This window comes from Mustela nigripes, chromosome 14 (assembly GCF_022355385.1).
Source record: "Mustela nigripes isolate SB6536 chromosome 14, MUSNIG.SB6536, whole genome shotgun sequence".
In the NCBI taxonomy this organism is placed as follows: Eukaryota; Metazoa; Chordata; class Mammalia; order Carnivora; family Mustelidae; genus Mustela; species Mustela nigripes.
In genome coordinates, this window is record NC_081570.1 from 57,627,152 (window position 1) to 57,642,844 (window position 15,693).

At 35.7% G+C, this 15,693-nt stretch overlaps 1 protein-coding gene across 3 annotated transcripts in view; it reads left to right on the plus strand.

Moving 5' to 3' along the window:
• Nucleotides 1-13,550, plus strand: part of LRRC7 (leucine rich repeat containing 7) — a 432,771-nt gene extending 419,221 nt beyond the window's left edge. For all 3 annotated transcript variants that reach the window (XM_059376850.1, XM_059376851.1, XM_059376852.1), the window contains one exon: nt 13,036-13,550. In XM_059376850.1, the coding sequence (XP_059232833.1) occupies nt 13,036-13,143 (108 nt within the window). In that variant the 3' untranslated portion in view covers nt 13,144-13,550. The remainder of the gene's footprint in view (nt 1-13,035) is intronic.
• Nucleotides 13,551-15,693: the final 2,143 nt, after the last annotated feature.

The following is a 15,693-nucleotide window of genomic DNA, read 5'->3' on the forward strand; positions in this document are numbered from 1 at the left end:
CCTGGAGAAGGGAAATGAAAATTCAGTTAGTGTCTAGTTGCAGGGTTAGAATACTCTTTCCTGACTGTGCAATTCTAGAAGGATTTCATGGGGGGACATGAGGGTTGAGTATTTCTAGTCCCTAAGAGGTATACAGCAATGGCAAAGCACACCGAGAAATCAATTCCTAATGCAAGAAGTAGGAAGGAATTATAAACTCAATCTGTAAAAACCACAAAACTGCAGGAGAGCTGCACCTGGGTTGGCTCTTCACTCCACAAATGACTACAAAAGGTGTAGCACTTTATTTTTGCTCTAGAACTCATTTGTATCCAGTACAATAAAATCAAAGTCCATTTTCAGCAAAAGAAAAAAGCACATAACCGTAATCAGACAAATTACTATATTTACAGTTTCACTCATACTAGTTAAAAAGCACAAGTGGCTAATTATACTTTCTGAAAGAGATAAGAATGGCTAATTCTAAACTGAAATCATTGTCAGCATCAGATGTTAAGAGGGCAAATTATATTTTTGTCTATAAAGCTATTGGCTCTTTGTTTAAAGAACACTGGAAAAAATGAGTTGCCTCTCATTTAGAAGATCCTTAAAATATGTTATCCCTGGAGCAAATTTGTTTACTAGCTTTGATGACAATGTAGCAGCCTAGAAAATCAAGGTAAAAGGAACAAAGAAATAAACAACTACAACAATAACAACAACAACCCCCCCCCCCCCCGCCCCGCAATGAAAGAGCCTCCTAAGTGATGGCAGTTGCCGGGTTTGATCTAACCCAGTAGCAAATAGAAAAAAAAGATACACTTTTCCCAAATCTCCCCAAGCCCCTAATTTATTATAGAAGAGCTTTCTCTTTCTTTGTCTATAACTCTTTTTACCCACTATCTCTTCTTATTCTGTTATGGGATCATGAACATGTTACTGGAATTACATAAAGAGGTGTGCATTAAGAGATAATCTTTTTTCTTTTTTAAGAGATCATGATGGAGAGGAAAAGTGAGTTGGGGAAAATCAGAGAGGGAGACAAACCATCAGAGACTGTGGACTCTGAGAAACAAACTGAGGGTTTTGGAGGGGAGGGAGTGGGCGTTTGGTGAGCCTGGTGTGGGTATTAAGGAAGGCAGGCATTGCATGGAGCACTGGGTATGGTGCATAAACAATGGATCTTGGAACACTGAAAAATTACAAGTTCAAGAATAAATTGAATAATCTAACAGTAGAGTATCAATAAGAAAGAGAGACATAAAAATGGAAAGAAATATTATGTTCTCAAACAATCAAATAATCACATATACACTTTAAGGACTTTTATTTTTCACAAATCACTTTATAAATATCATTCAAACAGAAAGCTTAAATTAAAATTATGAGTCAGTTTTAAAAAAGATAATCTTAATTAAGACATATTCACATGATGTTTCCATCCTTTTACTGTTCATTTTCCCAGAATAAATACACTATAATTAATGAATATATTCATATGACCTACTGTGTTTAGCGAGTCATGTTGCTTTAAGACACTTTGGAGGAGGAGCTAGCCATGAGGCTGGGAAAACTAATCCCTCCCAGCCCCACCCACCTTCTCCACAAAGTCAAAGCACACAGGGGTGAGAGAGAACAAATGTGAGCACATGCATTATTAAAAAAATGTTATTAGATTGAACCATGTGAATTTGCCAATATTTGACCATTTTTGAAGTGGTAATTTTGTTGGTTTAACATCAAAGTTTTTTTCTAATGTTCTTTCCAATTAAACAATTCAATCTAATTTATTATGCATTTTAAATTCAAAATATATTAAAATACAGAAAATCTATTAATTATCGTTACTCTGTTGAAAAAATGAATAGACTGGATAATAGGAATTTATTATACTTGATAGTTAACATGGTTCATAGTTATAGCCTAACACTCATTTGTAAGTACATTACACATTATGTTACATATCATTTTTATACATATAATATTCTAGTATATCACTGTAGTCAAACCCTATCCTCTTCATTTACCTGCCCACCCCTTCCCTTGGACAGGAGGCTAATTTGGCAGGAAAAACAAAAGTAAATAATTTATAAATACTTGTCAATAACATCCAGGTTTTACCAGTTATCAAAACAGTTTTCTCATATAAGGTATACTAATATCATACCTAATTGAAGATCATTTCAGAGTCTCTTCTACTGTACCATAATTTTAAGTGTTTTCCAAAATATATTCCTCGTCTTATATCTCTAAGATACCGAAATAGAATAATCAAAGAGATGTAATTCGAACAAATCAGGTATTTCCCCTTTTTTTCTAGTCTTAAAAAAACCTGGTTCTACAATTCATATAGACAAATCAAGAACCCACTCTGAATGAATACGTGTCTGAAATTTTAGTCAGCCGTTTGTAGGTTGTTGGCTCAGAGTGCCTTATCAAGAGAGTTTACTCTTGATGGAGCAGGAGTTACTCCAGGCTTAACAGAGAAGAAAGAGGAGGATGAGCAGAAGGACTAACTGGGTGAACCTGGCAGCAGTGTTCAGGAGCAGAGGGGAGAGACTTCCGTCAGAATGAGCTAGTGTGGAGTTCAAAGAGAGAATACTGGAGAGAGAGACCACAGGCATAAAAAAAGAAAAGGTTTTGCCCTGAGGTGGAGAACTGAAACCTGCAGAGGGCTGGGGGAGGAGGTACTAAGACACAGCTTTCAAGGCTGAGAATGTGAGAAGTGTAGCCTTCCCTAAAATCTAACTAAAACGTCCGCAGAGGCCTGAATCTACTATATACAGAGACAGAGTACTGTGTCTGTATTTGGCCACCGGATCAAGCCTTCCTTGTCTGAATGGAAGTTCTGTGCTTCTTCGAATGACCAGTAGGTGTGGTGAGCTGCTAACAGTATTATCTTACTTAGCTAAAGTTTATTTCTTCAACAATCTCAAAGCAAAGAGCTTCCGAGAAGCCATAATTAATGTCACAAAGTCCATGCACTAAATTTCATGCCTTTCACTCAAAAAGAAGACTTTATTTCATACTTGGAATGTCTTACCTCGCTTTCCAGACCACAAAGGGGAAAGCCCCTGGATCCAGGCACATAGCCAGAAGCAAAAGTCATAGCAAACAGTTTCATTGTCCAAGAAGAGAGAGAAACTTCCTTCTTTTAAAAGATAGAACCAAAATTCAAAGAGTACAGCAGAGTCATTCAGTATAGACTATAGAGTGTTTCCCAATGGCACCCCTTACAGTATCTTTTTTGAAAGGAGTTCCTTACTCAAAGAAGTTTCAGACCCATCTCAGATTCTATCCCTTGTTTCAGGATTTCACAATGTATTAAGAATTTCAGAACCTGAGAAATCTTACAAACTTACATGTCCCAAAATATTTAACCATATAGCCCTCTTTACGAACAACATTAACTAACTACCTCCACAGAATACACTTTGGGAAATGTTTCTTACAGAAGCTTCTAACTGGGCCCACGGCTTTATCCCACAGTGTTCATGTTCATAATTATCATCATGAGTCATCTGGAATGGGTTAGAGTATATTCATGTCTCTGAATTTTTAAAAATTTTTCCCAAAAAAGCTACAAAAACTCAAGTGAGAAATTTTTGTTATGGTTAAAATGAAGTATGGGACCCTTAAAAAAATGAACTTAAGCTATTTGGAAATTTCATTAAAGCATTTTCCAACAAAGTCAAATGAGTTAACGCTTTTCTTTAGTTGATCTTACTTGGTGGTTGAAAATCAAAAACATCAGAGAGGTTGGGGAAAAGGTTGGGGGAAAGGGTCAGTAATCACATAATTCTTAATGTTCAGAGAAATTATTGCTTTTAATGATGTAATACATTTGAAGAATAAGATTTTTAATACAATTTGATTAGAAGACAATAAATAATTTTTTTAATGTGTATGGTTTTATATGCCAGAGTTTCACTACATATCTCATTCAATTTATGAAATTCAGTTCAGTAAATTAATAAAAGATTGCGTTTAATTTACATATTGTGAATCAAAGCAGGAATATTATATAGAGTAAGTAAAACAGGAAAACCAATAAGAACAAGTTAAGTTCATTAGACTGGCTCTAACTTCCATAATTTGGCTGAAATAAAAATAACAATTAAGCACCTATATTGTGCCATTTATATCAGGCAACAATTCTGCAAGATATCTACTATTGACAGAGGCTAAATGACTTCTTTGAGCTTCTTACATTATACAGTACTGATTCCAGTGGAACAAATTTGATTGATAGCATCATATGCATCAGATTTTCTATTTACATATTTGGAAAACATGTATTAAATGCCCATTGTGTAGGGAGTACTGTGCCAAGCAATGTGAACAATGTAATAGACTATAGCTAAGTCCCGGGCTTTACCTAACCTAGCCCAGGAAGTAGACATGCCCAAAATTATCTGAGCAGAAAATGAATGAAGAAGAAAGGAAAGAAGATGACTTCAACATTTAATAAAAGCAACTTCCAGTCTGTCCTCTTTTAAGAGTGAGTGCTCTACCCCACAGAGACCAACAGGGCTACACAAGCCTCCTGAAAATGAGAGATTCATTTTGCAGTTCTGTTCATTTTACAGTTTCTATTTCTTTAAAAAGAAATAAAGTATAGCTTGTCAGGGAATTGCTTTGCAAACCAAGGTAGGGAATTCATTTGTTAGACATGTTCATTCAACACACTTGATAAGAAGAAAACTGGCATTCTAAAATCAGACCAGATAAATAATAAGTAAATGTCTTCAGAATTACTACTTATTACCAGTTCCTTGCCCAAATTCCTAAACAAATAATTGACAAAGTCTGTAGTTGAGTCTATTCTAGTTTGCCATGTCTTTTTTTGAGCCAGAATTCATGAAACATTCAAACTGCAGTACGTGTGTGCACTTAAGAAAAATAAGAAAAATTCTTATTTATGCTTAATTCTATGAAGTTTTTTAAATACTTCAGTAAAAGCCATTAAGACTTCAACCTTTCTCACATTTAAGAAGTGCAATGTAAATTTTTCATGGGAACTCTCCAAGAATTTAAGGTCTATAGTTCAGATTTTTGATAGAAAGGAAAATTTTTCAAATGACTTGGCTTAAAGTCAAGGTAGTATTGATTATGCAGTATTTTCAGCTCCAAATATATGCCAGTATTTAATGAGAGTACTCTATCAGATTAAAACTCTGAAATGAGACTGAATTCCAGGTAGCTAAGGTGAAACATAATTATGATTATTTAAGATTCCCACTGTTCCTCATAATGTCTGGCTATCAGGATCAAACACCAAGAAGGCTTGCCCTTGTAGCTCTAAAACGATTGCTGTATTTTTTAGTTTTCCCTCGTTCCAAGAGTTATAGGCTTTTAGAGATGTTACTGTACTAATGTATATCTATGTACAAAATACATGTATACTGTCCCTTTTAAATGTTTGTCCTGAGGGTGAGTTTCAATCAACCAAGAATCACTCACCTAGTCCCTAATACCATTTGTTTTTTGGATTCTAAAGGAGTCATGCTGTCCTCCTTACTGGAAAATACCACCAACCCTGTGGCCAAGCCTTCTTAGCAATTAGTTTTTAAAGTTATAACTTTGAATAATAAGGATACAACAAAATTCCTGGGAGAATTACAGCATCCTCTGTAGAATTTCTGTAGTATAAACATCCATAATTTACCCATTTAACAAAACAGTTACCAGAAGGAAGTCAAAGATAAATCTTGGAAGGAACAAGAGGATGGAATCCAAAAACCAAGTAGGCTTTACAGTAAACTGATGGGCCATAATTGCAAAGCTCTACTTTTTGTTTTAATTGTAAATATGATTTTCATTAACTATCCATCTTTCCATGTCTAAATCATGCAAAGGGACAACTAAAAAAACATTTTATGGCACCAATGTCAAGTGGAATTTTAAAAAGGCAGGATATCTCCTAGAAACAATAGCAAGATTATACAATAAAATGTTCCTTTATACTTTCAAATCAGCTAAAGCCAAGCCCATTAGTTATATATCCTCGAAGCATAAAACTTTCAGAATATCTTTTCCTACCCGAATTTTTTTCTTATTAGCTTCATTTTAACTTAATAAGCCATTTCATTTATTTCTCATTTTTCATTAAATTGCTATTTCCCCTAAAGTGCCCACATTTATTATAATAGACTGTGTTTATATAAAACATATATGTGACCAACTTTGACAATGTATTTTAAAGTTTCATCAATTTAGCATTGATTCTTCAAATTATCTTTTGCATTTATAATACTCATATATTCAAAATATCAAATGCACAAATGTAGATTATACACATTTTCTTTTCTTTTTTAAAAATGTTTTAAAGATCTTTATTTATTTATTTATTTGACAGAGTGAACGAGAGAGAGAGCACATGAGCAGGGGCTAAGGGAGAGGGACAAGCAGACTCTCCAATGAGCAGGGAGTCCAGTATGGGGCTTGATCCCAGGACCCTGAGATCCTGATCTGAGCCAAAGGCAGACCCACCGACTGAGCCACCCAGGCGCCCCTACATTTACTTTTGAAAGCACCATTGGATTTATAACCTGCCCTCAAAAATATTGCCTAGTAGTAACCTCTACTTCCTCAGCTCTTTTTCCATTCACACACATAAGACAACCACAAAATACTACTAGGTGAAATATTATGATTCTTCTCATATTCATTTTAATTGGAAAATCTCTATACAAACATAGTAACATAATTTTCTGATTTCCTGTCTGAATGATCCAAGATGTGAGCCAGATAGCAAAATTCATTTCAACAATATAAATTCCCTTTGCTCTTCAGTCCTAACAATGGAAAAAGAAGGTTCTCCTGAACTGAAATTTTATCTCCTTTCATTCAAACCCTTCTTCCAACCCCTTCTCTCATTGTTTCCCCCCGCAACAGGCCTAACCTAATGTTCCATGTCAAGAAATGACTCAATTCATATTAAAAATTCAATTCATTTAGTGAACCTAAAACATTCATTAATAATCTCACAACATCCAATGAAACGGATTGTGCCAAGTTACTGAGCTGACTACTGTAACATAAATGCCCACCTAGTCACTAGCTCTGTGAGCCTAGATACTTCATGTATTATCTCCGATCCTCACATTTTCATCTTAAAAAAAAAAAAAAATAGGGTTAACTAAACAAGAAAAAGGTGGTCCCATCTGACATTTTGTCCTTCTATTCTTGTGACTTAATGAAAACTCAAGAAAGTAATAGTGAAGTAATATTAATTAGTAGTGGGTTTATTTCACTGGTTCGTAGTGGGTCAGGCAAAGTGTGCCAGACCAGTTGGAGGTTCCGATGTATGCCTTTGCATACATTAACCCACTTAATCTTTAATAAACTTGCTAAGATAACGTGCTTTCTGATCTTTCAGAGTTCTCCTGTTATTTGAAGACATTCCCAGATAGTCCCTAGTTGTGGCGTTTTAAATAAGCGTCTTGAGGTTTCCGAAAGCTCTGGTTTTTAGATACCAGATATTTCTGGGGACTAAAATTACCGGTAGAGCCCTGATGTTTATTTGACTCAGTGATCTAAGTTATCAACCTGCTTATTTCCTTCTGGGAAATCGGCTCTGCAACTTGAGTCTCCAATTGTAGAACTCTCATTTGTCACTACAAAGTATGAAAACTAAAAGCTGATGGTTTAAAGCGATATTAAAGCTAGTTTATACGCTGGATCTTTCTATCCTTGAATCAGAGCCCGGACGGTGGTTCAGAACATCTTGAAGCCAGTTTTATTGGAAACTGAGCCAGATACAAAGCCAGACTTCAGCAAGCTTTATCTTTTCCCTGGTTGTTTTTTTTTTGTTGTTGTTTTGTTTTTGTTTTTTTCCCCTCTCTGCTGCAGCAAGCTAGGGTTCATTGGGGCCACTGGAAAAGATTTGATTCTCTTGGATTTTCTGCAGCTTTTGTGAGCACAGTACCATGATCCCCTTCCTGCTCACTCTTCCCTGTTATCCTTCTGTCTGGATCTCCCAGGAGCCCCTCTGTCCTGTTTTCTCCCCTCCGTGCCTCTGTCCCCTGAGATCTTGTTCTTCAATTAGGCCACTGAGTTGGAGCCAGCTTTCTGCCATCCTCCTGCAGGAAGGATTAGGCCCTCTTACCTCAGGCAGATTTTCCTAGATGCCCAGGCAACAGCAAATGCTATCTTTCAGCTTTGCTCTAAATGTCACAAGCTGCAACCCCATCCCACTCCCCTGGTTTGATTTCCCTTCTTTCACAATGCTCCCTTTTAAATTTATCTTCTGATAAATCTCTCAGCATTCCCAGTGGTGAATACCACAGTAAAGCCTAACCTCTGTTGCTAATGCTGCCACCCTGACCTCCTTCCTGAACTCCAGTCTCTTGTTTCTAAATATATGATCAACATTTCCTTTGCATGCATTGCCATGGCCACAAACCCCATTGTCTTCCCAACGAAGCTATTACTTTGTTTCCATTTTCCGTTAATGATATCACAATCTGATTCGTTTGTTTCTTCTACCCTTGTTCAATTAAATGCCAAATTTATAGATTCTACCCTAAAAGTTTTCTCCTTTTTTAATCCATTTCCTCCCAACTTTCCTGGCACTGTCCTAGCAGATAGCTTGACTTAGTCTTTCCACTTTTGAGAGAGAAAGCTCACATATGGCTACAAAAACCCAATTAAGCCAGAGTTAACACTATAATAAGAATGAGAGGTTCAGCATTTCTGGAGATTCTAATTTAGGACCAAATGTTATTTCTACCAGTATTTTTGGAATGACTTATGTTAATCCTGAGAGGAATCTGAATGAGAATTAAGGTTTTGCAATCTCTGTAAAGAACAAATTATGTCAGGAGATGATATAGCAACAACTTTAAGGGGGAAATGGTCATTATTTTATCATAATCAATGAAATGTCAGTTCAGATCAATGGAAGCAACCGTGGTCTTCTTATTTTAGTGAAGTATTGAAAGAAATAATAAGCACAAATATTACGGTGTCAGATTATTCAGCCCTGGATGTGTGGCCTTAGTCAGGTGGCTTGGCCTCTCTGAGGTGTAGCTCTTTCACTGACAAAATAAGAGCATTAGCCTAGAATATCCTTGCTCTCACTCTCTCATTCTCTCACTCTCTTACTGCCTCTTTCTATCTCTCCAGAGAAGTTTTGTTTAAATATTTCACATATTGGGCTATCTCTCTTCATTTCGAAGAAAATAATCATTTTGAAGAAAATAATCTACAAACTAACCCCAGCTTTCATCAACCCCCCCACCAACACACACACACATTAGCTTATTTTTATGGTTCTTTCCTATGCTAAAGCCTAGGGTCTAAGTTCACTGATAATTTTATTTTTAAATTCTCATAAAAATGATTTCATACTGAGATCATCTTAAAATTATTTTCCTTATACGATTGTTGAAGAATTTACTTGAAAGAGCCAACTGTTCACATGTCTAGAGCTGGAGGAGGCTCTAGGCTTGAGTGAGACAAGATTGTGGCCCTTTCGTTAACCACACTCTTGCCAGGTGTGAGTATGGGGAAAACTCTTCTAATTCACCTCAGAGAAATCGGGTCCCTGAAAATTTTCCCTCTTCCCTTTCTGTTCCACTGAACTACCCTAGTACTTTTTTTTATCTCTTCTGGTGATAATCCAGATGTTGAGTGCCTTCTATGGGTAAGGCATTTTCTACATTATTTTACATTATGTCCATGGCTAATTTCCCCTTCTGGATGGTTACTTCTTTAAGGGGAGCGTTCCCTGTCTCATCTCTTTCTTATTCCTATCCCCAGTGCCAGGTACAACGCCTTGAGCACAGTTAATATAACAGGCGTTTTTGATTGAAAAAAAAAAAAAAAAAAAAAGGAAAAAAATGATAGAAGTAAAACACCCTTTTTTGAAGACCTTTTGAAAAAGTATCATTCAAAATTAACAGCCGTGATTAATTTGCTATCTGGGCTCTCTTCCACTTGTGCTCTTAAAATTGATATTATTTTGGGACTGGTAGTTCCTAAAACCAGGAATGGTGAGGTCTAATGGTGGACAATATACCATTCATGACCTCCAAACCTAGAGAATTCCTTTTCTCTGAAACACTAAGATACTGAAATTTCAAACAATTCCCTGAAAATTCTTGGTGGGTCTGGAGTTCATTGCAACTCTAGGTTTTGAGTCTTCCGATAGAGAAATCTGAGCATTCACAAAGTTATTATTAAGGACATTTAAGAATTCCATTATTAAAATTAAATTTAGGAGCACCTGGCTGGCTCAGTCAGTACAGCATGCAACTCTTGCTCTCTGGGTTGTGAGTTCCGGCCCCACATTGGGCATTGAGCTTGCTTAAAATAAGTAAGTAAATACATAAATAAATAAATTTAATTCTCAACTCAGGTATGTCTTTTGGTCAAATTGGGGACATTAAGGCAGTTAGTATATTCCTCAAAAATACAGTGGAAGAAGCATACATTTCACCCAAGTTTGCTATTTTCCTGATGTCAGATACAGATTGAGAATAAAAAGAAGAATGCACCATATGCTGTGTTCTCTATCCCACATCTTCATCTGACTAGAAATAACATCACATGGAATCCAATTCTCTGGTTTTAACTACAACTGAAGCAAGAAATGTGGGCTGTGGAACAAACCCAAAGTTCTACCCAACTATAATTTCCTGCCACCCAAACAGCTGATGCTAATTTGATAAGCATTTCCATTAATTAAATGTTATTATATACATTAAAGGAGATAAATATATTTAGAGAGAGGAGGGAGGTTAGGAGAGAGAAGGAGGTTCTTCTATTCAAAATAAATTTGGGGGCGTCATTAAGTGTCTGCCTTCGGCTCAGGTCACGATCCTGAGGTCCTGGGATTGAGCCCCACATCAAGCCCCATATCGGTCTCCCTGCTCCGTGGGAAGCCTGCTTCTCTCTCTCCCACACCCACTGCTTCTGTTCCCTTTCTAGCTGTGTCTGTCAAATAAATAAATAAAATCTTTAAAACAAACAAATGTATACTTCTAGTAATATGGGCTTTCATGGTTTTACATTTCTGTGTCCTCGTATTTTCCCTGTTAGATGTATTGAGGTTTAAGAAATGCAGTATTTTAGGACCTCCTTTTTTTTAATCATATAATTAGTCAACCAATTTTAACAAACTACTGATAAAATATAATGTGTCAGATGACTTTCATCTAAGTTATAAAGACTACACAGTACTGTGATCTGTTGTTTTAAATTTTAAAAAGCCAAAGGCAGTGAAATATCTAAAGTGGTTATTTGAAATATTAACCATATTTTAAGAAAGCATTAAAAAAGTAAAACAACAAAGGCAATAGGTTCCCCAAATTAGTATCAGTCAACTGAAAACTGAAAACATCAACCAATTAACTGGCTCTGTTATCAGTACTTTGCCACCTCCGTCAGTCGAAATCAACGGAGTCCCAGATGCGAGGAAAACTTACATAATTGTTAGTCATGGAGTTTCCAAGAATTATTCCTACCAAGTTTCTGTAAGGTTGTGTTTTATTTGGGCCTTAATGACAGTCAAGTTTTATGGGATCCACTTCTTTATACATTAATAGTAGAAATCATTCCAATCAAGAGAAGCTGTAATTTAATACAGGGAAAAAAAGAGCACTCACAGCAGAAAAGCACGTGAAGAGTCGAATACTAACCAGTTGAATCCCAAAATTTTAACCTTAGCCTGTGTTTAAAATGGATTTTGAATGCTTAGACTGATGATTCTTAACTAGAAGATGACAGGCATTTTCACTGTTACTAATATCAGTGTGCTTCACCTCTGAGGGATGGATATCTTAGGTATATTGGATGCCATTGAGAACAACCGATATAAATAATGAATATATTTGCATTTAGCAATGGGGGAAATAAAAATGATCTCTTTAATATAAAACTGTAGGGGTGGGGGCGCCTGGGTGGCTCAGTGGGTTAAGAACTCTGCCTTCGGCTCAGGTCATGGTCCCAAGGTCCTGGGATCGAGCCCCGCATTGGGCTCTCTGCTCGGTGGGGAGCCTGCTTCCCCCTCTCTCTGCCTGCTTCTCTGCCTACTTGTGATCTCTCTGTCAAGTAGATAAATAAAATCTTAAAAAAAATATATATATATAGGGGTGGGGCGCCTGGGTGGCTCAGTGGGTTAAAGCCTCTGCTCAGGTCATGATCCCCAGTGTCCTGGGATCGAGCCTGCATCGGGCTCTCTGCTCAGCAGGGAGCCTGCTTCCTCCTCTCTGCCTGCCTCTCTGCCTACTTGTAATCTCTGTCTGTCAAATAAATAAATAAAATCTTTTTTAAAAAAATTTAAAATTAAAAAAAAAATGTAGGGGTGCCTGGGTGGCTCAGTCAGTTAAGCATCTGCCTTTGGCTCGAGTCATGATCCCAGGGTCCTGGATGGAGCCTTGCATTGGACTCCTTGCTCAGCAGGGAGCTTGCTTCTCTCTCTGTCCGTCTCCTTGATTGTGCTTTCTCTCTCTTTCCCTCTCTCTCTCCCCCAAATAAATAAATAAAACCTTTTTTTTTTTAAGAATTTAAAAAAATATAAAAATGTATAAACTAAGAACTTTTCAATGAGCCAAAATAAGATCTAATAAGACCCTAAGTGTGCAACCATGTGTGTCATGAGTGAAATATTTCACCTTCTGATGGGATTATTCTTTTCAGTAATTATATAGCAAGAAGGCAATGGTCCAGTCCGGTGGACACTTCCAAAACATCTCAACTAAGTATCTGTAAATACAAGACAAAGCAAAAGAACGACCACAGAACAACTGCCATATTTCAAAATGTATCTATCTGTTATTCACCAGGGCATCTCTATGATTAGTACAGTGCCCAGGACAGTCTTAGTTAGGAAGTACTAGAAGCTTGTTAAATATTTGTTGAGTTAATAAACTGAATCAAAGGTGGGTGAAATTAATTAGCTGTTTCCATAGTTATAATTCTATTATGAATTTTGAAAACCAATAGTTTTTGGCTGCTCAAGAGTCCCTTTTATCTTAGGATTAGAAAAAATGATGAGATTACAAACAAGTATCTTGCATTGATTGCCCTGTTTTATTTGTGTGTTTACAGGCAAATGGACATAGTTTTGTACATATGGAACATGAAAAAGCTGTATTACTACTGAAGAGTTTCCAGAATACAGTAGACCTAGTTATTCAACGTGAGCTTACTGTCTAAATATTTTTTATAAATAGTGAAGATACGTCTAGCCAGACCTAATGTTCAAAAATAAATTTATACATAGAAACAAATTTTGCCATTTGCTGGACCAATGGCAAACATTAGTGCCAAATGTATAATATTATATGTTAGCACTGATCATCCTTAAAAATGTTAACTATATAAATATGATGTTCATGTGGTTATGTATTAGTTTTACTTGTCAGCCTCCGGCTGTGCATTGGTGCAGTTTTGTTTTTGTTTTTGTTTTGTTTTTTTAATCAAATAAGTTTCTTCTCGAAGTGGATTTCATATAATTTCGGAGCACGGAAGCACATACAAGCTCTTTATGAATTCTGCTCTCCATCAGAAACACTGCCTCAAAGTTGTATATGCCTTTATATAGAAAATACAAATATAAAGAATTGTAATTCCCATAAAATATTTCTAGCACAGGTATATGTTGGCATATATACAAAAAGAATATAGAGAAAAACAATATTTTCATAAACTAAACATCTCGGATTGAGAAAGAAACTATATCTTAAAATAAGACTTTACTATATTGAATCTTTTTCAATAAAAATTACATGATAATGCCTTATGAAAGTAACTGTACATATGGTATAAAGTGTTTATATTTGGTTCCATATTCATTTGCTAAATTCTCATAACACAGAGTGAAATATTTCATAAATTAGCCATTTATCTCTGGGACCGGAATAAAAATAGGACAAACTAATTTGTTCAATGCCTTTAGCTAATTACAATACACACAAAGAGTTAAGAAACAGACTAAAGGTCATTACAGATAAATCTTTTTCACCACAAATTTAAGCAGTGAATGATGGGTGGCAGGAAAGATATTGCTTAATTTCTTTCAAGTTTATGTTGATTATAAAGTGGAGCCCATGTGATTTCTTTACTTGTAAATGTGGAATTTATTTGTGTGTTGCTTTATCTAATTTGCTACTTTTAAATAATTTAAAATGAGTTTTGGAGATTGATAAAATTTATCATTAAGGAAGATCGTTGTTAGAAAGTTATGGTGGATGATTAAAAAACTTTGGCATTTAAAAATGAAACTTCAAATATAATTTCTCAGAGCTGTGGTCTACCTGTATTATTAATTTCAGTGCCTGTTTTGTGTGGGCAAAAATAGAGAAAATACTTTTTTTCCAAAAATGTTTCAAAGTATAATCCTGCATTCTCTTATTGAGAGAAAGACAAGCATAGTTAATAGAGAATTTGTTATTTTTACATTAGAATTGTTTCCTCTATAAATAATCAAAATTCATTTTATAATCCTTTAAAAATATTTCTTTTTTATATTAGTCATTAATTTGATTAAAATATTAATTTAAATTCCAGAATAATTTCCCAGAGTTGGTTGTATGCATGCTCTCATATTTCCACATAGATATATATATATATATATATATATATATATATATATATGTATAATGGATTTAGTTTACATGGTAGTGTTTCAAGTATTCTATTAGGATTTTCACAATAGTATCATGTACTGGTGTCACCAAAGCTCTGAGAGTAATATTTGTAAGTTAACTGTTTTATGGGGACATTGAAAATACTGTATTTTTGTAGGGTCTATTAAAATGAGTGTCACTTATTAGAAGTACAGTGGTATTTTTTGGCAATAGAATTTGTCACTTGAAGGCAAATGATACTTCACTTTATAGATGATGCACTAATTTTGATGTTGCTTTACGTCAGGGTGACATTATACCATGATTTTATAGGGTTTGACATTTAGCAAATGATTAAATGATTGGCCTATTTAATACGTTTCCCAGAAGTAAGTTTTAAATGCATTTTAATATATCAACAGTTTCTGATGAGAAATGTCTTTCAGAGCCTAATTTCCTTTGTCAAAAACTGACACCAAACCATGGTACCACGGTTTCCAGCTGCTATTATAGGATGATCATCATTAATCAAGATGGAGGCCCCCACTGGCCTCACAAGATCACTTAAAAGAAAAACAAACTCCTGGGTGTAGTGTTGGCAATGAAGCATCTCAACTCATCCCATCAGTTCTGTTTAATCTGTTCTGGGAGAGGTCGAAGAAGAGTCAGACAGAGGACCACCCAAGTCTCGTCTCTTATGTCAGGTCTCCCCATCAGACCCAGGGCTCCAGGAGAGGCTTCTGAGGCACAGAGCTACAAGGATCATAGTAAACACCTCTTCCACTCCTGATGGGACACCATTGTCCTGGCCCAGGGCTCTCATCCTTACTGTTCTACAGGAAATGAGGAAAAGAAATGGGGTTCCTGACCCACTGGAAAAGAAATATGATGTTTCAAAGCACCTCATTGTCAATTGTTCTGCCATGCTGCATACTGAGAAAAGGCAGGTAATAATGAAAAGAGACATTTTTTTTAGATTGATTGAAAAAAAAATTACTAATTACTCGAGGGGTTAAAAAATCTAATTTATTCCATAGGCGACCAAAACCAAAAATACATTAATTTCTGAGTATTGACTTTTGGAGTCATTGGCTCCCTGAAATAAGAATCTGGTTTATGTTAACCACCCCTTCCCACC